This window comes from Anomalospiza imberbis, chromosome 6 (assembly GCF_031753505.1).
Source record: "Anomalospiza imberbis isolate Cuckoo-Finch-1a 21T00152 chromosome 6, ASM3175350v1, whole genome shotgun sequence".
Lineage (NCBI taxonomy): Eukaryota > Metazoa > Chordata > Aves > Passeriformes > Viduidae > Anomalospiza > Anomalospiza imberbis.
The window spans coordinates 3,603,231-3,626,738 of NC_089686.1; the positions used below are offsets into that span (position 1 = coordinate 3,603,231).

Sequence of the window (23,508 nt, forward strand, 5' to 3'; positions counted from 1 at the left end):
AGCCTCCAGCCATCCAGGCGGGTGGTACTGAGTGGGCAGAGGTACGTGGCAGGAGGACAAGCCACAAGTCCAGCAAGGGAAAGTCTGAGGGACACAGGGAATAATGGCAGCACTCACAGGGGCTGTTTTTAGGGATGGAACATCCAGAGGTTGAGCAATCTCCGACTTTGGAGACACTCAGAACTCAGGCAGACAAGGTTCACAGCTATGCCTGTTTTGAGACAGAGGTTAGACCAGAGCTTCCTTCCAACCCAAATATTTACATGAAGCTGAGCTAAAAACAGAGCGGCCAACACTTGTAGCACACAGGCAGGGTGCAGGCCTGTACTGAAGAACTGCCCTCACACCATTACACCAAACAGCCTTTCTGAATAATTTAAATTCACTGTTTCACCCCAACGTTTCTTACATTACACAATTAAGTGTGCAAAGTGCAAACATCTTCCAATAGGATGTGGCCAGGGCTCGGTGTTAGCCCTCCCCAAGACCTATTCCTGGCACTAAGATGAATCAATTGAATGTAAATTCCACCCCGGCACAGGCTGCCCACAGAAGCTGTGGCTGCCTCATTCCTGGCAGTGTTCCAGACCAGGTTGAACAGGGCTTGGAGCAACCTGGTCTAGTGGGAGGTGTCCCATCTCATGGCATGGGCTTGGAACAAGATGAGCTTTAAGGTCCCTCCCAAACCAAACCATTGTGGGATTTTTACAGCCTTCAGCATATACACACACACAGCTGAAAAGCTGCATTTACCCAAGGGGGGAGAAAAAGTTCAAAAATTCATCATCCTTTTCTACTTCTACACATTGTGTGATCCTAATGTGAAGCTCGGCGAGGTTGGCTGGTGAGATTATTGATTAAAAGTGCTTTTGCAGTCCCAGTCTGATATTTAAAGTGAGACATCACCACCGTTGTCGGCTGCATGTTTGCTCATTAATTAGGGTTTCTAACTACCAGATTGCTCAGGAAGAAACGTCAAGCTCTGGGGACTCCTGCTGTCACCACTGGCAGCCCAGGACACGGCAGCAGCCGCCCACAGCGCTGCCCTTTCAAGCGTGGAAAAGCAAAGGTGCCCTGAACACAGCTGGGAGGAGGATTGATTTCATCCTTATTTGCTCATTTCTCCCGACGAGGCCACACCGAAAGGGCTGCTCCTGCAGGAACTCCCAGTGATCGCTGGACTCGGAAAGGCAATTGTGAAAGAGCTGTGAAGTCAGCCCAAAGTTCCCGTGGCTTTTATTTAAATTCAGAGGACATGTTGTCATGCCCTTATGGGATGGAGTCTGTAGCAAATGCCCATTTAGTTTTGGTAGCAATTATTTATGAAAATTAGTCAGTAAAAACATTGCAGTTTCAGGACTGTTACAGCTACCACAGGATTTCAGAGTGGCTTGGGTTGGAAGGGACATTAAAGACCATCTTGTTCCACCCCCTGCCATGGGCAGGGACAGCTTCCACCATCCCAGGTTGCTCCAAGCCCTGTCCAACCTGGCCTAGAACACTTCCAGGGATACAGGAGCAGCCACAGCTTCTCTGGGCACCCTCTGCCAGGGCCTCACAACCCTCACAGCCAGGAATTCCTTCCCAATCTCCCATCCATCCCTGCCCTCTGGCAGTGGGAGCCATTCCCTGGGTCCTGTCCCTCCATCCCTTGTCCCCAGTCCCTCTCCAGCTCTCCTGGAGACCCTTTAGGTCCTGCAAGGGGCTCTGAGCTCTCCCTGGAGCCTTCTCCTCTCCAGAGGAACACCCCCAGCTCTCCCAACCTGGCTCCAGCCCTTGGAGCATCTCCATGATTTCCTCTGGACTTGCTCCAGCAGCTCCACCTCCTCCTGATTTTGGGAGCCCCAGAGCTGGACACAGCACTCCAGCGGGGTCTGAGGAAACTGGAGCAGAGGGGCAGATTCCCCCCCTCTCCCTTCTGCTCACTCTCCTGGGAAGATTTCTGGGCTGCCAGCGCCCCGCTCCTGCTCCTGCCACTGAATTTTCCCTGTTACTTCAGAAACGGCTGAATAATGACCTTGAAAAGCACAAACAGATGCTCGCTCCCAAGGGAAGGGCGCCAGCGGCCGGGTCGGCATGTGCTGGGCATCGCCCGTGCCCGCGTTTCTGCTGAGTTTGACGGAATTACGCGGGCATGGAAAGGCTCGGGATTAGTGCCATAGCTGGGAAGGGCAGGGCAGGGAACCACACCGTGTGTTTGGGCCCCGCCACAGGGGCTGCGGACACGGAGGCACGCAGGGAGAGGGCAAAGGGAAAATGCGGATTTCAGGGGCATCTTTAGGGTTGAAAGGTGAAAATTGGATGATCTGGGATAACATGAAAGTGAAAATTTCGTGGTATTTTGTGTAAGGTGAGGGGAAATCCCAGCCAGTGGTCGTGGCCACAAGGCTGACAGAGCTCAGGGAGAGTTTGGACGAGGCTCTCAGGAGCGTGGTGGAATTGTTGGAGCTGTCAGGACTCCCTTCAGTCGCTGCTGCTGGGCGAGAAGAAAATCAGAATTGGATTTTCAGCAGTCAGATAGATCCATTAGAATCAGCTGTTTGTATGATTAGTAATTACACTGTTTAGATGACTGCTAATTGCACTGTTAAACGTGACAGGAGTTGTGCAGCTTCTGCTGAAGTGCTTGTGCTGGCGGCTGTAGGTTTAAACAAATCAATGCTCTTGGAGCTTTTACTGGAACCATCAATGGCAATTTACCTTGCACACGGAAATTACATTTTAATTTCTTAGTAGCTAAAGTGATTTTTTTTTTTTTTTTACACTAAGAATATTCGACTTTTTTTTTCCCCGTTGAAGGGACAGAAAGTAAGCTTTGCTGCGTCAGTTTCTGCTGCAGGTCTTGAACTGCACGGCGCAGATTTAGATTCACGGGCGAGGGTGGGGGGGGGCGACAAATCAAGGTACAAGTTTATTTTTTTTTTGAATGAAAGTGGTGAAAATGGTGGCGCAGCGCGGTTCAAGCGCAGCTCCCGCGGCCGCGGGCCCGCCGGGCCGGCTCCCCTCAGGGGCCGCGCCCGCCCCTCAGGGGAGGCGTCACGTGACCGCGGGGCAAGGGCGGGGCCCGCGCTCGCTGTCACGTGACCCCGCACAGGCGGCGCGGCTATGAAGGCGGCGATGGGCGTGGTCTCGTCGTTGGTGGGCGTGGTCTATGATGCAGATTTTTTTGTGGGCGTGGCTATGGGTGGGTGTGGCCCGTGACGCGAGGAGAGGGGCGTGGCCAGGCCGCGGGTGGGCGGTGCCGGTGACACGGCTGCCGTGGAGGGGCGTGGCCGAGCGCGCGCCCCTCCGGTGTGGCGGCGGCGGGGGGAGTGGGGGGGGGGTGTGGGCGCGGCCTCCGTGACGCAGTTCCGGTTCCGGTGCCCGTCGCGGTGGCGGTGCAGCTGCGGCCGCCGCGTCGCTCCGGGCCTGCGCCGGCTCCCCCCCCCCGCTCAGGTACCGGCACCCGGCCCCGCCGCCGGCACGGGCCCCGCGCCGCCGCGGGGAGCGCGGGAGGGCGGGGGGGGGCTGCGGCCGCGGGGCCGCCGGGCCGCGCCTCAGGCATCCCGGAGGTGCCGCCCCGCCTGCGGGGGGCGGGCGGTGCTGGTCCCCGCCGAGCACCGGGGGTCGCTCGTGGCGGGGCCTGGTGGCTCTGTAGCGGCGGTGGCGGCGCTGTCTTGGCTGGGTTAAATATTTATTCGGGTTTTTGGTTGGTTTTTTTGTTTTGTGGTTTTTTTGTTTTGTTTTTTTTTTTTTTTTTGCGTCGTGCGGCCGTAGTTTATTAATGAGCACCTCAGTGAGCGCGGATTGCATATAAGTGACTTTAAGCCAAAGCTTCCTCTCCAAAGACGGGCTCGGGAGAGCCGGTGTTTCAGAGTTGGTGGGAAGTTGGTTTATCGAATTTTAACGTGTTTTAAGGCAGCTGACGCACAGGGGAGGGCCAGCACCGCGTGGTATCAGTGCTGCCCGCCTGACAGCTTTTGTTTCTGATGAAAAACTTGTTTCCAGGTGAATTCCGTGGAAAACGGGGCCGATCTGCTGGTACTCAGCCTTATTGCCAGTGGTGCAAGAACAAAAGTAGCTGCTTTGTCTTTTTGAAACCAAAATGACACGCCCTGAAACTGCTCTTCCCGGGAGCTGTGCAGATCTGTGGCTGAAGGAAAAATTCGTGGTGAATATCAGGCCAGCCCTGGGAAGCATTTTGGATATTCTTGAAGCTTGAGTTCATCCAAGTGCATTTTAACAGTGCCAGTTGAAGAGGGGTGCCAGGTGTAAACCCTGAAAAGTGTTTTTTCTGGGAAAGAGCCTCAGCCAAGGAGCAGAAAAGTGTCTGGGTTTGTGTGCCAGAATGGAATGGGACACGTGGGTTTGATGTTTTTTAGGGGGTGACACACCAAAACCCTGCAGTGAAGCTGTTTGATAGTCACTCCTCAGAGTTTATTTCATCCAAAACAATTACAATAATTGAGCTGACAATGCTTGAGAGGAGAACAGAGGCTGCCCACAGAAGCTGTGGCTGCCCCTGGATCCCTGCAAGTGTTCCAGGCCAGCTTGGACAGGGCTTGAGCAGCCTGGGATAGTGGAAGGTGTCCCTGCCATGGCAAGGGATGGAATGAGATGAGCTTTAAGTCCCTTCCACCCCAAACCACTCTGGGATTCTGTGACGTGAGGCTCTGTAGCTCTCAAGATAATTTAGAGGCAACTCTGAAAGATCAGTTTTGATCATTCCAGGCTGCTGGACTAACAGATCTTTTTCAGGATTCCCAGGGCTGGGTGGTGTGCACAGGAGGGATCTGTGGCAGGGGAGACTCTCTGCTGTGCCCTGACTTTGTGTCCCAGCTGGCACACAAACAGGGCACCTCCCTGTGCTCCGAGCCTGCCCAGTGTGGAGCCATCGGCTGGGTTTGGGGACCAGGTGAGGGGATCAGCTGTGGAACTGAATGGGCTGGTGAGGGTGAAGAGCTGGCACAGACCACAGATCCTTATGGCTTTGTGTTTTACAGGGCCTGGAAGCTGCCAGGTCCTCTGTGTTGAAGAATTATTTTCACTTTGGTAGTTGACAGTTTATAGCAAATGCCACCATTTGGTTGTCGGTCTTGAAGACATCTGTCCTGAAAATCTGGAAACTGACTTGTGTCATTTTTCCATTTATAACAGACAGGGAAAGGGGCAGAAATATCCCCAAACCTCTCATAGGCACTGATGATGTAGCTGTTGGTTTAGATTGTCAATTAACTTTATTTTCCCCATGGATAAACACCCAGGGCACACCACATTATTTTATGGTATGTGAGCTCTGGGGAGGCTTTCAGGATGGGGAAAGGGCCAGAGGAGGCCACCAAGATGATCAGAGGGCTGCAGCAGCTCTCCTGTGAGGAAAGGCTGAGTGAGCTGGGGTGGTTCATCTTGGAGAAGAGAAGGATCTGGGGTGATCCAATTGTGGCCTTCCAGGACCTGAAGAGAGTCTGAAGAAAGATGGAGAGGGGCTGTTTAAGAGCATGGGGTGCCAGGGCAGGGGGAATGGCTTCCCACTGCCAGAGGCCAGGGTTCAATGGGATATTGGGAAGGAATTCTTCTCTGTGGGGGTGGGGAGGCCCTGGCACAGGGTGCCCAAAGAAGCTGTGGCTGCCCCTGGGTCCCCGGAGAGTGAGCAGAAGGGAGAGGGGGGGAATCTGCCCCTCTGCTCCAGTTTCCTCAGACCCCGCTGGAGTGCTGTGTCCAGCTCTGGGGCTCCCAAAATCAGGAGGAGGTGGAGCTGCTGGAGCAAGTCCAGAGGAAATCATGGAGATGCTCCAAGGGCTGGAGCCAGGCTGGGAGAGCTGGGGGTGTTCCTCTGGAGAGGAGAAGGCTCCAGGGAGAGCTCAGAGCCCCTGGCAGGACCTAAAGGGGCTCCAGGAGAGCTGGAGAGGGACTGGGGACAAGGGATGGAGAGACAGGACCCAGGGAATGGCTCCCACTGCCAGAGGGCAGGGATGGATGGGATACTTATTGTCTGTGAGGGTTGTGAGGCCCTGGCAGAGGGTGCTGAGAGAAGCTGTGGCTGCCCCTGGATCCCTGGAAGTGGAAGGGCCTTGGAACAACCTGGTCTTGTGGAGAAAGGTGTGCCTGCCCATGGCAGGGGGTGGAACAAGATGGTCTTTAAGGTCCCTTCCAACCCAAACCCTTCTGGGATTCTCTAAAGGCCGAATCTGAAGTGTTGATATTTAACGCCTGAAGCTGCAGGAATTTGCATATTTTAGAAAACATTTAGAAGCCGTCAAAGACTTGGTGTCTCTTCCATTTTCTCCGGGTGCTATGTTGGGTAGTTACACTTATGTGGGCAGAAATCCTGTTGTGGATGAGGTGATGCTGGCAGGAATTAGTCATGTTAGAGTGACAAAGGAGCCTCTCTGCCGAGGCAGCCATGCCACCCAGTGGAAATGCAGCACAGCCTGTTGCATATCCAGAAAACCTTTTTCTGTGTTTGGAAGATGATCTTGGAGACAGGAACTAAATCTGGCACATCAAGTGTTGGAATCATGTCATACAACTCAAAAAAAAAAAAAAAAGGAAAGTAGCTGATGCTTAGTTTTGGGTTAGAAAAGGTGCTTTGGATAGCTCTTCCTAAGGAGGGTCTGTAAGGACTGATGGTGGATAAAAGCCAGGAAAGGCAAAAGCATGGGAAAAATTGCTACTACACCCATAGTTTCAGCGAGATGGATGCAGTCCAAGAGGGTTTAGAGCTGAAAAAGCAGCGTGGAGCTGGTTTGTTGTGGAAGCTGTTCAGTAGGACGGATTTAGCACGGCACACGTAGCACCAGGCTGCCAGAAGCAGGCGTTTCACAGACCTCCCCAAGAGTCACCCCGTGGCTGGGAACACTCTTGGAAGAACTCTCCTGCCAGAGCTGGCTTGGAATTGTGCTTCCCAGCCTTTCTCTCTTTCCAGGGCAGCATGAGCCCACCAGCCTCGCTCATCTCACCTACCTGCTGGTCACTTTTGGGAGCACCTCATGGATAGGATATCCAGGAGGCCTTGGCCTGTGGCCTGAAGGTTTTGCAGGATATCATTTCTGGGCAGGTGCAGTGAAGTCCTTCCTGCCTCTCATGACTCTTCAGGATAAAGGGTGAGAGGGACTCAGCTCCTGGCAGCCTTTTTTGTTTGCAGGCATTGATCATCTCTCTCCATCCCTTGCTTCAGTTTGGTGCTCTGAGGTGGCTGAGAGGTGCTGCCCTGACCAGCAGAGCTGGAGCTGGCAGGCTCTGGGAAGCCAGAGATGTTTCCAGGGGCGTTGGCCCTGAGAAAACAAAGGGAATCTTATCTTACAGCACAGTGGATGCAAGCAGGACTTCACTCTGAATGCTGCCAGCTCTGTTGTCTTTCTGCTCCCTGCCAAATAACTTCAACTCCTGAACCCTCCTTCCATTTGTTCTTTCTTCATCCCAACTGCAGGGAAGATATTTGGAGTAGAGTTCAAATGTGGCAGAATGAATGTCTGTTACATGAGTGGGTTTCTCTGCTGATATCAGTGCTTGTGCACCAGGAAAGCTTCTAGAGATAAATGGTTAATTCAGGAGTCCATTTATTAATTCTAATACTCTAAAAATCCCATCAAGCCACCATTCAGTGTGGGTTTTTTTTTTCCTAAAATCTTGAGCCCATGTGTGACCTGGAGGGACTTTAAAATTTAGTTACTGGAGGTCTTCTGTCTGACACTGTCTCTGAGTCTGATTGGTGAGCATGTGAATGCCTTGGGCAATAATTGTAATATAATTGGTATTCCTGTAAGGTTTTGACTGAAATTCTTTAACTAGTGTTGAACAACCTGAATGGAATATAGATTCCAGATTGAAGCACAGATGAGTTCATATGTTGTCTGAATGTTAAGGGTAATTTCAGTTTCTTTTTTATGAAATGAAGGTGGCAGTACCCAGATTAAATGTCTGTTTAAAAAACATCCCTGAAATAGGACATCCTTTGTGCAGGAGGATCCTTGACATGCTTGGCATGGGCTCAGTTATCCCAAATGTTGCCAACAAATGTTGCTCTTGTCTGCTTGCCAAAGTAAAAAAGCCACTAAATCTCATTTAAGTTATGCTTAACTACTTTTTTTCCCCTCTTCCTTTTTTTTTTCCTTTTTTTTTTCATAAATCATGCAGCAGAATTGTTCTCTTCGTTTTCATGGCACAGAAATATTTGGGAATGATCTGCTAACAAATATTGGGGATATTTGGGAAGCAGGCCTGTTTCAACCATGTTCACCCGCTGCTTGACTTGAATTTACTCCTCTCTGACACTTTTGTGACAGATCACAGGATTTTCTTCTGAGTTCTCCTTTAGTTTCATTTCTTCTCTTCCTTCTCTCCCTCGCAGCAAATGTTCCAACTTCTTCTGTGGACTATTTTCAGTCTGTTGTAGATCTGGTTTTCAGTTGGTCTTATCCCATCTCTCCATCTGCCTAAAGAAATGAGGATTCTCTTGACCTGTTTTGGTGGTTTTTTTTAATAACCTGATTATGATGATTGTTATTATTATCTGTGCACTTATGTAAAAGTTTTTTTGTACTTGTCTGTGTGGTAATGATTGTCTTCCTTTATTTTTGGGGTTATGATAAATAGCTTCTCTGTCCATGGAGGTAAATTGAACTACAGTACCACCCAAAATCCCCTGCCAACTTATTATTATTGAGTGTGGTTAATGGCAAAATTTAATGAATTCTTAGCAGAAGAGGTATTTCTTGAAGAGAAATTGAGTTTGTGGTAGATATGTCTCAGGCAACTGAGCTGTTAATAACAGGAGCAGAAACCACTTCCCTGATGTAGTTCACTTGGTTTCTCAATTTTAAACAAATCCTTGATCTGAAATGTTCCTCGTCTGAGGCAAGAGTCCTTATTTGAAAGAAATACTGCTTTTATAAATTAACACAGGAGTTTTAACAAACCTTTGCATTCGTGCAATTAAGCACTGAATTCCATCAACTTTGTAGATATATATTTCTTAAAAGGTTTATTTAAATTATTAGGTGTTTCTTGACAGGTTTATTTAAATTACTAGGTGTTTCTTGAAAGGTTTATTTAAATTACTAGGTATTTCTTAAAAGGGTTATTTAAATTATTAGGTGTAACTCGAAAAGTTCACTGTGTTTCCACAGAGGTCTGGGTTGTTCCATGTGGTCATAAATAACTTGGGAAATGAGATGAGCACTGTCTTGTTGATACAAAGCCATTCAGGAAAGTATGGATTAGGTAATAAATTGGCAGAAATAATTCAATGGCAATAAATCTGCTGTGATTCAGAGTAGATAAATGTAGAGTGGTGCATATAATTTCACATATAAAATGCTGGGCTGACCCTTGACACTGAGGAGTGAAATATTGCCCCAAAAGTGTCAGTTCCATAGGGATCTAAAAGCAGCTGAAAAATGAAGAAGTATTAGGAAGGAAATAGAAGACAAACCAGAGCATAATTATGGTACTGTATAAATCAATGGTTATCCCACATCTTCGGTTCTCTGTGGTTCTTTCTTGTCATTCATCCCAAAAGATACAAAAGACTTGGAAAAGCCTCAAATTGAGGCAGGGAGAATAATCAAAGGTAGGGAGGAGCTGCTGCACAAGGGTCAGGGGGATAAGCTGGAGCTCAGCCTGGAGAAGGGAGAGATGAAAGAAAATGGTAAAAATCTGTAGCATAATGATCAGCATGGGCAGGGTGGGTAAGAATAGACTTGCTGATTTCCTCAGCTGCAAGAATGAAGGAGCAACAAGTGAAAGTAGTAAAATCCAGGTTTAGAACAAAAAAAGGAGGTGGCTTTTGTGCAGCAAATAGCAGCCTGTGGAGTGCCTTGCTAGTGGGTGTTGTAGGAACAACTCTGAAGTGGGCAAATGAAGCATCCCCTCATCTAAGTGAGGAAACTGGATGTGTTTGTGGAAAAGGAATTATTTGAGAGTTATTACTCCATGGAAATTGTCTGCAGCTTAGGAAGTGGCTGAGATTGGAATCACTGAAGTGCTGGGGTGTCATTCCTGTTCTTGTTCTTCTCTACTGGTCACTGTTAAGATAAAGTGGGATGCTGAGCTGAATGGCCCCTTGTCTGACCCACAACTGTCTTGAGGCCAGGAGATTGTGCAGATAGTAACAAACTTACAATACAGCTTCAGAGAAGATGGTGTAAAGAATATAATGTAGTGTGGATATATATTAACCTAAGGGAGCTTCTAAACCTGTTTGATCTGGGCTTTCTGTACAAACCTCCATCCCTGAGACCCTTCTCTGTCTTAGAAGTCAGTTCTTCATCATCCACAAGGGAAACACAAGAGCTGTGTTTTGTGGAAACCAACTTGTGTTGTCTTTTCCATTTTTCCTCCTTTTATGTTCCTTTCTGGCTCCTACACTCTCCCCTAAAACTTGTTGGCTCCTCTTGGCAATCTTTTTAACAGTTCCTCACCTCTGGTTATGTGTTAATATGTCTCATTGGTCCCTATTTTTTGGTGCCTAGTTTTTTGGAAGTGTGGAGAGGTTGGAAGTTGGATACATATTAGTGAGACCTCTGCAGTCAATTACTGGAATTGGTGAATGTAAATAAAAGCATCCTCTGCCCTTGATGTTGTTATTTATTCTGAAATAATTGGAGGATAAACCATTAGCAAGCTATAGTACTTTTATTTTTGGCAATAAGATCTGGGTGATTCCACTTCTGAGGTCCCCAACATCACAAGGATGTGGACTGGTTGGGACAAGCCCAGAGGAGGCTCCAAGGGCTGGAGCCAGGCTGGGAGAGCTGGGGGTGTTCCTCTGGAGAGGAGAAGGCTCCAGGGAGAGCTCAGAGCCCCTTGCAGGGCCTGAAGGGGCTCCAGGAGAGCTGGAGAGGGACTGGGGACAAGGGATGGAGGGACAGGACCCAGGGAATGGCTTCCACTGCCAGAGGGCAGGGATGGATGGGGGACTGGGAAGAATTCTGGGGATGGGGAGGCCCTGGCACAGGGTGCCCAGAGCAGCTGTGGCTGCTCCTGTATTCCTGGAAGTGTCCAAGGTCAGGTTGGATGGGGTTTGGAGCCACCTGAGATAGTGGAAGGTGTCCCTGCCATGGCAGGGTGTTGTAACTAGGTGATCTTTAATGTCCCTTCCAACCCAAACCATTCCACGAGTCTCTGATTTAATCATGTTTTGGTTTAGAGGTATTGACTTCACCCACAAGAATCCTGGTCTACCTTTTCCAAATCCCAGTTTAGAAAACACCTGGAATCCTTCCCAGACATCCCTGTCTGGGCAGGCTCCATACAAATGCTTAAAATATTTTTTCCTATTGCAACATGACCCATTGATATCCTGTGTTACACCTGTCTGAGGGGAGGCAGGTGCAGGCTCAGGGCTTTCCTTTTCATGGGAACTTTATCCAGAGAAAGGTTTGGGTCACTCTGAGAGCACAGGGAGGCAGCTGGGACAGCAATAAACCCAGGGCTAAAACACAAAGAGGAAATTTATTCCCATTATCTCACTAACTGGAGATCCCCAAAGCAACACCTGGCACAGGTGTCCACGAGCACTGATCACCCTGATCCGTGCTCCAGGAGCTGGTGTGAGCCACAGGCTCTGGAACCAAGGCACCAGGAGGTGCTGCTGGTTCAGCACCCGCTGCGCTCTGAATGAGACAAATGCAGATGTCTCATTTAGTCTTGCTTAAAAATACCTTTATTATTTTCAACAAATTTCACTTTATCTTACCTTACTTTTCAGCACAATGTCTGGAACTGATGATTTTTCGGTAAGTAACAGTTTTTCTTTCCTGAAGATCAGCCAGTTGTGTTGATTAATCCAAAAGCTGACATAGTTTTTTGAAGGAAAAGGGGAGCTGACAGCTGAAAGATTTCCTCTGTGTCGCAGTGTGGTGTTTTCCTTTTGGGTAGATGTAGCAATCCCCGGACTAAACATCGGAAGCTGCTGGGTGCCTCGTGGGTTCTCTCCTGTGACATTAACAAAGGAGCTGTGCTTTCATGGCATCAGGATAGTTGTAATGGAAATCTAGGGAAATGTTTTCAGGTTCGTGCTGCAGCTGCCTGTTGTTCGTGTGGTGGGTCGCCTTTTATCTCTGGCTTTTTAACTGCGGCCTGTCAGAATGCCTCTGCTGCCTTAGTGATAGGAGCTGCACAAAAATGAATGTAATCATCTCTGTGCAGCCCCCGAGAGCTCTTCTCCTCCCTCTCAGAGGGACGTGGTGCAGCCGCCTGGTGGGGGGATGTCTGCAGCCGGGAATTCCGGCCCGCACACTCCATTCTCACCGGCTCTTTGTCTTTCAGTTGGCAGATGCTTTACCAGACCAGTCGCCTGCTAAAACCTCCAAAGTGAGCAGCACCAAGCCTGGCCAGCAGCCCGGGCAGCCTCCGCAGGGCTGGCCGGCTTCCAACCCTTGGAATAACCCCAGCGCCCCCCCTATGACTCCAACGGGACTGCCACCAAACACATCGGCTTCCAGCGTGCCCTTCGGACCTCCTCCCACGGGAATGTATCCTTCAATGCCCCCGGGACCGCCTGCTCCATTTCCTCCTCCTCCTACTGGACCCTCCTGCCCTCCTCCTGGTGGTCCATATCCACCCCCAACTGTGCCAGGTCCTGTCCCGCCAGGGCAGTATCCTCCACCAAATATGCCCTTTCCAGAGCTTCCACGACCTTACGGAGGTCCAACAGAGCCAGCTGCACCTCCTGCTCCTGTTGGGCCATGGGGATCCATGCCCTCTGGAGCATGGGGACCAACAATGGGAGGGCAGTATCCTGCTCCCAGCATGCCATATCCACCCCCAGGGCCATATTCCGCTCCTACCCAGACTCCAGGGGCTGCGCCGACAGTACCGTGGGGTACGGTCCCGCCTGGAACGTGGGGACCGTCACCGCCCGGGCCATTCCCTCCACCCACAGGATCATACCCAGCTCCAGGACTATATCCTACGCCCCCTAATCCTTTTCAAGTGCCATCTGGTCCTGCTGGTGCTCCATCAATGCCTGGTGGTCCCCATGTGAGTATTTAATTTTGGTCTCAAATTACTCTAAAGTGTTTCACTTTTAAGTGGGGAAATTCAGTAGCGTAAAACCCTTTAGTGCAGGTAGGGAGTTTCAGCACACCTCAAGTTTTATTCCTCGAGTCAGTGGGATAGCAGCAACTTGTTAAGTATTAAATATACCAGAATGACTAAATTATGTTAATGTCTCACGTTATAGTGGTCTTCCACTGCTTGGAAAGACTCGGAAAGCCAAAAAAGGGGGGAAAGCCTTGTAATAATTCTGAAAGAGAAAATATTCTAATCTCTTTCATCAAGAGAGCTGGTTGATAGAGCAGTAGGGAGGGAATAACAAAATATAAGGATGAATTTGTGATTAATTAACAATGTTTGTAACTGTGAATGAACTGCTGTGTGAAAAGCCTGTATTGACCATGACTTATTGTCTCTTGCAGCCTTACCGCTGAATACGTTCTGGGCAACAGAATACTGTAGTTTTCCACCTTCATCCACTACTTACAGAGAATTTTACAGTTTTTGTTTCAGTAATGTATGGGGCTATGAAGAATATTGCCTCTTGTGTGTGCATTTGAGGTATGAAGGAGCAGTTTACATCAATATACCTTGCTCATATGCTGGCATAATTATTTGGTTTAATCAAGTGAAATACAAAGAGAAGAAATCAACTAACACACCTGTGGTTCTTATGTTGGCAAGTATTCCTTGGAAAAACAGGAGTTGCCATGTAAGGATTATAAAGAATCAGGCCCACGGAATTAAAAAAAGTTAATTCTTAAGTTTCCATTAATGCTTTAAGTCTCGTTGCCAGACTCCTGCTGGTCATTGAACGGATGGATAGTCATATTTTGTCTATTTTCAGGTTATTCTAAAAAGTCAATAGAGAAAGTGTTTCAACGTTTTAGTCAAGAAACCTAATTTTTGAACGTGCTACAGTAATTCAAACTAACAAGACAGAGCATGTGAACTCGAAGGTTTTCTCAGCATTTTGTACATACTCAAACCAATTGCTCGGTCTGGGACTACGGAGGAGAAGAGCCACGTTTGGAAGCCTTGGTGTGACTTGTCAGCACACTGTTGGTGTTCACAAACAGGCATTCCTGTGCAAATGAAATAACCTGGATGTGCAGTTAACTTTGAATCAGCAAAATGTGAGTTTTATGCATGCAAATGAGGACATCCTGTTGCCAGTTCTCATTCTGTGGTGGTTGGAAGTTTGGCTTGGTCTGTGTAAAGAGAAACTGATCCCCACGTAGGTACTTCCCTATTTCTGACCTGGGTTCTAGTCATTTCAAATTTGACTTGGCTGCTGGGTTGTGTAAACCTGGCAGACTTTTTCAGAGTCCCTGGAAACTGAACTTGAGCTTAAAACCCAACCTGAGCATTCCCTTCCCAGCAGTTTTTGGCACAGCTGTGTCACGACAGAGATCCTCGTTGCTGCCGCTGGGCGCGAGGGGCTCTCGTTTGCTGTCCCTGGGAGCAGCCCTCTGTTCCCAGCTGGGTGTCTGCATACCTCACGGAGTAGGAGGAATTTGGGAGAAATTGAATGTCAGGAAGCCTGTGCACTGCTGTGTAGCTGCCTCTCCCAAGGGGCACTGCCCTGAGTTTTCGTGTTCTTGCCATATCTGTGCCAAGCACATCCGAGGGGTTTGCCGAGACACAGCCACGTCTCTTGGTGGTACTTCATGGCCTACACTTGGACCACGGACAGTTTGTTTCCTCCCCAGCTGGGGATCTCCTGACTTAGCCTCTGTGGGTAGAATTAGGAACAGATTTTTGCTTCACATGGTAGCTCATTAGGGAGTCTTTGTATCATGGAACTGTGAACACGAGTTAATTCTCTTCCAGTACTTTCATGGCTTCCTGCATGCGTGTGATGACACTCTAAAAGCACATGGGGTGACCTGGTGGTGATGCTTCTTGGTGGTCATAGCCTTTATGGCAAAGTCCTACAGTATTTTTGCAGGAGAAAGCAGCCAGCTGAGCTGTGGCCGCTTTAATCCAACGTCATGAAAGCTGATAGCAAAGGAATGTCTATTCTTTCTTTTAGAAAGACAATACTGGAGCTGAACAAAAATACTTTAACACTTCAACTTAAACCCCAGCAACTTAACCCTTGGAATAAGAACCAAAAGTGCAAGTCTTCGCTAACCTTAAAAAAGCCCCCAGTTGTCCCCCTAGCAGACTTGGCAAGACTAATTAAAAATTAACATAAGCAACATTGACTGCATTTGCTTAAGTGCTTTTTTGATACCTGCAGCCTTAGACTGTAAATCATTGTAATGAAAAAACATTTATTCCAAATGAATGGATCATGCAGTAGCAGCCCTCCAGTTGGAATTGCACTGGCCATATGTCTCTGCAGGGAATGGGAAGAGGTAGGAAAGGATAAAGCAAAAATAGCAAGTAATGATTTTTGGAAAGGGGTTTTGTAAAAGTAACTAGACTTCTAGGTTCTTCCTGAAATAGGCAGGATTTATTACTGGAACATTTAGGCTAAAATTCAATATATATGGGATGTTTTTCAATGTATATTCGTATTTCTTGAGGTCATGAAAACTGTTTCATAACCCCTTTGTTTTTGTGAGCAGAGTTCTTTGCATAGCAGTGAAAAGGGTATTCCTGTTAATCTATTGTGTAAAAACTCAAGGTGTCACTATATACCGTGTAGTAACTTTATCACATGTTATGTCAAGTGTGAGCAACTTCTGGCCTGAAGCTTTTGCAATGGAATTTGTACATTTCTATGCATCATTTTGAGTTCAGTTGCTGAGGAGTTCGTTTTGACTTGTGCTTTGAGGTTGACATACTGCATTTGTTTACAATACGAAATATAAGCAATCACATCTTTAAAGTATAGATTATCACCTGCTGCTGTATTTTCTTTAGATGAAACAAATATTGCTGTATGATAGTGAGAAGCTATAAATACAGGATTTGATATTTTTTTGAAAATGCTGTCACTTTTGTATAAGATTAGACATTAAACGTATTTTCAAGACTGTTGTGTTCACTGTTTTTCAATCCCTGCTTTTGACATGCCTGTGTAGACTTTTGCCTTGAATGAATAGTAAAAATAGGACATCCTTGATTTGCAAAGCCTGAATATAAAATCAGAATTACTTGACTTCTGTGTTTTTCCTCTTCCTTTTGTGGTATTTGCAGCCTGTACATAAGGGATATTAAATGTGGATGCGACCATGGCTCTGGTGTAGCATGTCAGCCCCAGGTACTGCCTGTTCACAAATTCCTTGGTAATTAGGAGAGAAAAGATCTGATCTTGCTCATTGGAGAGGAGGAATGGGACTGGTTTTTACCTGTGAAGAGTTGTGTGTGTGTTTTCCCTGTCTCTGAACAATTCCTGTGCTAGATTGACACACGTGGATGTGGTAAGTGACCCCCAAACCACTGTTCTTACACACTTCCCAGGAGTTTGATGGGATAAAGTGAATAACAGAAACTCCAGGGCTTGGCATCAGTGTGAACTACTAAATTTGGGCATCACTTGTGGCTGCATTTCCATATATTGGCTTGCAGAGCAGTTCACACTGAGCTGGCCAATGCTGCTGCCTTGGTTCACACCTTCACCCTAAGGGAAGGTAAAAATGGCAGCAGTGAACAGGAAATAAAATAAACAAAATTATTTATCCACTTAAGGCTTGACAAAAACTCATTTTAGTCCATGGTCCAAAAATAATCCTTACATCTGTTAATGAACAGTGCAGTGCGTGGGCAGCGCTTTATCCTGACTGTCCAGCTGTGGGATTGTCCCTTCCTCTGGAAATCTCCAATGAATTCTGTCTGCAGCTCCAGTGCATCAGTAGAGACGTGGCCATGCAGATCCACTTATGTTAACTGCTGCCCTGCAGACCCAGGAAACTTCAGTTGAGTATTTCTGAGGGACCGAGTCCTGTGAGAGGGAGCTGGGAAAGGGGCTCAGCCTGGAGAAAAGGAGGCTCAGGGGGGGCCTGGCTCTGCACAACTCTCTGGGTTCTGCTCCCAGGGAGCAAGGGACAGGATGAGAGGGAATTAAACTGCACCAGGGGAGGTTTAGATTGGATGTTGGAGAAAATTTCTTCCTGGAAAGAATGGTCCAGCCCTGCAGGGATGGAGTCCCCATCCCTGCAGGGATTTAAAAGCCATGGGGATGTGGCACTTGGGGACAGGGGTCAGTGGTGGCCTTGGCAGTGCTGGGGGGAAGGTTGGACTTGAACCCCGCATCAGAGCTCTTCTCCAAGCGAAAGGATTCAATGGTTCTAAGTGATTTTTATCTATATCATTCTGAGAGGAGTAAAAGCTGTTCAGGGGTGTGCAGCGGGGCCAGTGCAGGGTTCATCCCGCTGTGGATGTGTCAGTTCTGCTCCACTCCTGTGCCCAGCCACTCCAAATTGTCCCAGGAGACAGATGGTGATCACAGGGTGGTTTGGGTTGGAAGGGGCCTCAAAAACCATCTCATTCCACCCCTGCTGTGGGCAGGGCCCCCTTCCACCTCGATAGGAAGGGTGGCCTGAGCCTCAGTGCAGTGAGAGCCCTTTGGCATCTGTGGAAGGATGAAATGTTCCATGTGTATTTTTATTAATATTGGCTGCCCCATTTCTAAAGTTCAGCTCCTAATTCCAGTTGTTAGAGGGCAATTCCATACACACCAAGCAGCCATTTATTCACCAGGCACTGGTGTCTGAGTGTCAGTTGGGCAATGAAAAAACGCAAGTTTCAGCTGTGACCCAAAGCTTCCAACCAACTCATCCGCACAGCAGGAATAACTCCCAGTGTCACACCGGGGTGTGCTCAGCCCAGACACAGCTGCAGGAGGATCCCAAGAGGACTTGGACCCAGATGTGTTCCTGGGTGGGTGTTGTAGGTGTTTGTGCCCTGTGGGGGAGTGAGCTCTGCACCCACAGCCACCCATCCCTGGGTATCCCTTGGGACCCAGGGCTATGGTCTGGAGAGGGATGGTGGCTCCACTCATGGGATGCTCCCCTATTTCACTCCCTGCTGGCTCAGTTTTCCCATTTCCAAGGTTGATGTAGTGGGATAAGCTACATATAACTTTTCCTGTGCTCTCACAGGTCAGTGGAATGAGTTAACTAAAAATGCCAGCTGATAACAGAGAGGGAACATATTTTTGGTCACTCTTGCCTGCAGAATCTCTTAGGTTTGTTGGAAGCAGGTTGCCCATGGAAGTTGTGGCTGCCCCATCTCTGGAATTGTCCAAGGCCAGGTTGGATGGGGCTTGGAACAACCTGGTCTAGTGGCAGGAGTCCCTGCTCATGGCAGGGTGTGACATTTGATCTAAGACCTAAGGTCTCTTCCAAGCCAAACCATTCTGAGATTCTGTGATACTTTTGTTTCAGGGATTGGCTGGTTGGTCAGGTTGTCCTGTTTGATGACAATGGGACTTTGTATCCCCTGAGCTGCAGATCATGAGCTGCCATGCAGTTCCAAGTTACACCCAGGTAAGTGACAAGGGGAGTCAGTGCAGCAGCAGGAACAGTTCTGCTCCCTGTTATCAGTTTCCAAAGGGAACCCTCCCTGTTAAATGAGAGACAGGGAGATAAAATCACAGTGCCTGTGTTCCTGTCCTCTTCCCAGCTTTCTCATGACAAGACAGGGAAGGGCTGTGTTGAGCAGACCTTGGCACACCTCGTGTTTCATTTCAGGTCCTCCTCCTGCTGGCTGTGCAAGATCTTACCTGATCTTGCACATTCATGTTCTTGTGATTAGGGGAGGGAATTCCTGTAGCAATTGACCCCTAAACGCCTGCATCAGCTCAGTTTCATTCCATGTGAGAACTAGGAACCTCCCAGTGTCCCTTCCCACCAGAATCACACATCACTCTAAGAAAGTAGTGCTGGTTTATGCCTGGTTAAAAGCAAATATGGAATTCATCCATTGTTGAAATGAATTTGGAAGGTGACAAAAGACACTGGATTTCATTTCGGAATTCTTGGGCTTGGCATGAATGGCATGAAGCTGTGCCAGGGTGGGTTTAGGTTGGATATCAGGAAAAGGTTCTTCCCCCAGAGGGTGCTGCCCAGCCTCCCCGAGGCTGCCAGAGCTCCAGGAGCATTGGGACAGCGCTGCCAGGGATGGCCAGGGTGGGATTGTTGGGGGGTCTGGGCAGGGACAGGGGCTTGACCCAATGATCCTTGTGGGTCCCTTCCAACTCAGGCTACTCTGTGACACCTCTGGCTCGTGAATGCAGTGTTGTCCTGGGGTAGATCCATGCTGAGAACCCCAGAAGTGCGTGCTGACGAGGACATTTTGTCAGGATACTCCACTTTTCTGAGCTGTTAAAGGATAATGAAAAGTAACCCTGTGCTGTGGTGCCTTTTCAAAGGAACGTGCTTCATTTGCACAATGTGAAATCTTCACATTCCAGTGCTTTGTGTGACAGAAATGGTTCAGAGGGATTGTTTCCAATTTGCCTGTGTTCCCTTCTGTTTACAGGCAACACCCTCCAGCAAAGAGAAGGTGGCAGAATATCACGGTTTAAAATCACTTAAAGTGGGGAAAATTACTGCTTTAATACCCTGGTGCTGCTCTCACTGCGTGCCAAGCTCTGTAAAGCCAGGGTTTGCTGGCACTGACAGAGCTGTTGATCTTGAAGGTTTTTTTAATTGAGGTACTTCAAAGTCTCATCAGCTTCCATGCCAGGCTTTCATTTCTGCATTTCTGCCTGGATTCTGTCCTGTTTTCCCCTCAGAAAGCAGCACCACATCAACCTGGAATACTGGGCTGATCACATTCATAGCTCTGTGCTGCCACTGTCACCATCCTTGTCTTGATGCTCCTCTCCTGGGGCTCTGTCCTGGCTGGCAGAGCAGGGAGCTGCTAAAAGGAGCGTGGGAGTGGAGTGACCTCAAGCAAAAACTGCTCTGAATGGGTAAAAAAAATTATATAAGGTGTTGGAAAAACGAGCTTTAAGAGTGTTGTGTGAAAGCAAAGCACGATGAGGTTCCTCTGGATTTTGCTCTCGGTGCTGGTAGCTGCCCTCCACCGTCCTGCTCATCACCAGAGAGCTCTGCTGCTGCTCCACCTGCCCTGCAAAGCCTCTGGGAGAGGGGGCTGTGTCTGCTATTGATTACTTTTAACACTGAACTTGATAAAAAAGTGGCAAAACCAACATTTTAGTGACATATGGCGCTGCTGGGAGAGGTTTTTAGAACCTGTTCCTTTGCACAGACATTGCACTGCCCGAGCTCTGGCTGCTGCAGGAAGAACACAAACACAGGAGGTTTAAATCTGGGGCCTGCTTAGTGTAAGGGCTCACAGCAGGATGGATTTCTGTGCTCTGCAAAAATCTGGTGCAGAAAAGAAGGAAAAGGACTCCTCCAAAGCTCCTCCCTTTCCCTCACCTCTGGTTCCCTGAGATCTGGCAAAAGCCACCCATTGAGGTTGGATGTAATCATCCTAAAAGTGTTTCCCAACCTCAAAGCTTCTGGGATTGCTGTGTGATAAAGTTGTTCTAAACTCTTCAGAGGGGTTGGTACTGAGGCTTTCTGCTGGGTGAAGCTGTCCTGGCTTTCTTTGCCCTTCATGTTTTTCCCAACCCCTTGTGCTCACTGTGGTGTCACCCAGGGATTTTACTCTCCTCGTGGACCATCTGTCCCAGAGACAAGGGGGCTTTTCCCTGCCCTCAGTGAGGTTTGCCATGAACTGATGAAATCCCTTCCTTCAGCACAGCACTATTCCTCTCAGCTTTTTAGGCTGGAGGAGCTTCTGGAGGGGTTGGCTGAGTGCCCACCAACAGAGGGTGGGCAAGAAAAGCACCAAGGTCTTGGATTTTGATGGCAACGAGCCATGGGGATCTTTGACCTCATCTGCACCGGCATTTGGGGTCACTGTGGGCATTTCTACTGCAGTTATTTAATAATATTTGCATGAAGCATGCTCCATAAGAGCCCCTGGCCGCCAGGCTGCAGAGGAGGATGGAATTTCTTCAAAGCCAGGGGGAGTGTGAGGACTTCTGTAAAATCTCTGTTGACACAATTTGCTACAAGACTCATTTAACGCTCGAAAAGCAACTTCTGGTCAGATCTGAATGTCAGCCTCAAAGTGCTTCTCATTTCCTCATCTTTAATCCTATGAAAGCTTCGAGCCTTTGCAGGGTTTTGCTCATCTACAGCCTCAGCATGAGAAGCTGGGTGAAGATTTTTGGGGTGGACTCGCAGCTCTCCTGGTGCTGCCAGAGCAGGAGGGGACTGGGTGAGCTGCAGTTTGGTGCTGTCCAGGAGGAGGAGGAGGAAGCTTCAAAGGCAGGAGTTTTGCTTTGGTGCTTTATAAAAAGAATAAAAGGAGGATAAAGAGAGCAAGCCCAGACATGCTGGTACACACGAGGGTTCATGTGAGCAGCAGGGGTGGTGCTCCTTATCCACTGGCTTTCCTTTCTTTGCCATCAAACTCGAGCTGCTGAAGTTCTCAGCCTTCCTCTGATGAAGCTTTTCCCCAGTGCTGGGGCAAAGTGATGTTTGGGGAGGGGGAGATGGTGATGCAGCCAAGGAAGCTCTGGGATGAACCAAGTCCCCAAAAGGGCTGCAGGAGGAGGAGGAGGAGGAGGAGGGAGACTCTTCAATCCCTGCTCTCAGAACTCCTGGGATGATATTGCTCAAGTCTGGCAGGTCACAGAGGAGATTCCCATTGCCTGACTTTGCTGTGATGCCCTTTTTATTGTGAGGAGAGTCAGAGGTGACTCAGCCACAGGAATTCGGGGCTGGAGCTGCAGTGACACCTCGGGAAGTGCCATGAGGGACTCCACAGAGGCTCCTCGAAGCCTCATCCCCAGCTCTGAGAAAGGAGGTGATGCTGTCACAGCTCCCAGCCTGGGAGGTTGCACAGGCAGAGATGGTGGGCTGAATTTAGCACTTTAGAATCAAGCACGGCCCCCGTGGCAGATCTGCAGCCCAAACATTGCACACGGTGGGTGCTGCCAGTCCCCCACACATCAGGCCACAGAAATCACGAGGCAGGGACATGTGGCTGTGGGTTGTTCTCCTCTGGGAAGGGAAGTGGATCTCTCACGCCATGGAGCTTCTTGCCTTCTAGACTGGTTTCCTCCAATTAATTTACCACCAGGAAGAGAGGAGCAGCTTCCTGGTTATTATTTTCCATTGAGCAGTTTGGAAATACTGTTTTAAAGTTATTTAACTTTTGGAGATCAATTACCTGTTGCAGTGGGGTGTTTTTCCACAGCCCTGAACCAGCTGCAATGAGGAACACCAGCCACCCCAGGCAGGCCCAGCCACTGTCAGATGTCCTTTGGCTCTGGCCACTGGAGAAATGCTGGGAATTCTAAAATGGGGAAAACAACTCGTGCTTGGAGTGTTTGGCTGCAGTGAAGGGCAAGTTGAGAGCGCATCCCCCAGAAATGGGGTGGTCTCATGGCAGATCCACCTCCGTGGGTCCTCCATCTCCCACCCCCTGGATTTGCAATTTGGAGCTTGAAATCATCCATGGTACCAAGGAGGGTTTTGTTTTGCATTGAGGGTTCTCTAAAGCAAACAAGATACTTGGGAGTGCTTAAAAAAAAATCCAAGCCCATGGAATATATTGATTTTTGAGGCATGACTAATTCTTCACCCACTTTGGAAGAGCCAGGGTTGCCTGGCCAGGCATCACAGCGCTGTGAGTGAGGAGATCTGTGCCTTACACGTCCCTCAAAGCCGGGCTGTTCCAGCCCTGCTCTGCTGACTCCTGGCAATAAAACAACCTTCCCCTTCCCTGGGTCCCAGCAGGCGGAATTGTGAAGCTCAGCGGCCACACCTGGGTGTCCTGTGAGTCACCACGGCATGACTCAGATGAGGAGCACCGCTGGCTCTGTGTGCAAAGGGCTCCAGCACCCACCCCGTGGATGCGGGATCGTGGAATCGTGGAATTGGGTTGGAAGGGACCTTAAAGGCCATTTTGTTCCATGGGCAGGGGCACCTTCCACCAGGTCACGTTGCTCCAAGCCCCATCCAGCCTCACTCATCACCCTTGCTGCAGCTTGCTTTATTTAAAGTAAATAAACATTAAATATATAAATAAATATGTATAAATAATAATACTTATTATATAAAATATATATTTACAATATCTTATATTATAATATAATATAATATAATATAATATTATATTATATTATATTATATTATATTATATTTTTATTATATATATTATATATATATAATTATATATATAATATATATTACTATATATATAAATATATATTAATATATAATATATATTTTATTATATAATATATATTATATTATATAATATATAATATATTATATTATGTATTATATATTATATATTATAATAATATAATAATATAATAATGTAGAATATTATATATATTATACATTTTATATTATACATTACTATATATATAATATATGATATATTATTAATATATGATTTGATTATATTATATTATATTATATTATAGTATATTATATTATAGTATATTATATTATATTATAGTATAGTATAGTATATTATAGTATATTATAGTATAAATAATAATATATATAATATAAAATATATACTAATACAGAATATATA

General features: G+C 47.7%; 1 protein-coding gene and 1 long non-coding RNA gene across 2 annotated transcripts in view; both read left to right on the plus strand.

Annotated features, from left to right (window-relative positions):
* The window catches only part of LOC137476579 (uncharacterized), a 110,561-nt gene that overhangs the window by 9,311 nt on the left and 77,742 nt on the right, over positions 1 to 23,508 (plus strand). The gene's annotated exons all lie outside the window — the stretch shown is intronic.
* Positions 11,562 to 15,965, plus strand: MAPK1IP1L (mitogen-activated protein kinase 1 interacting protein 1 like). The gene is made up of 3 exons (XM_068194932.1): positions 11,562 to 11,717; positions 12,250 to 12,963; positions 13,401 to 15,965. Exons 1-3 carry the CDS (start codon positions 11,694 to 11,696, stop codon positions 13,410 to 13,412), a joined length of 750 nt encoding a protein of 249 aa, XP_068051033.1. The 5' UTR covers positions 11,562 to 11,693; the 3' UTR covers positions 13,413 to 15,965.

Coding starts and splice junctions, on each gene's coding strand:
- MAPK1IP1L (XM_068194932.1), top strand. CDS start 11,694: ATGTCTGGAACTGATGATTTTTCG. Junction 11,718..12,249: donor CTGGAACTGATGATTTTTCG/GTAAGTAACAGT, acceptor TTTGTCTTTCAG/TTGGCAGATGCTTTACCAGA.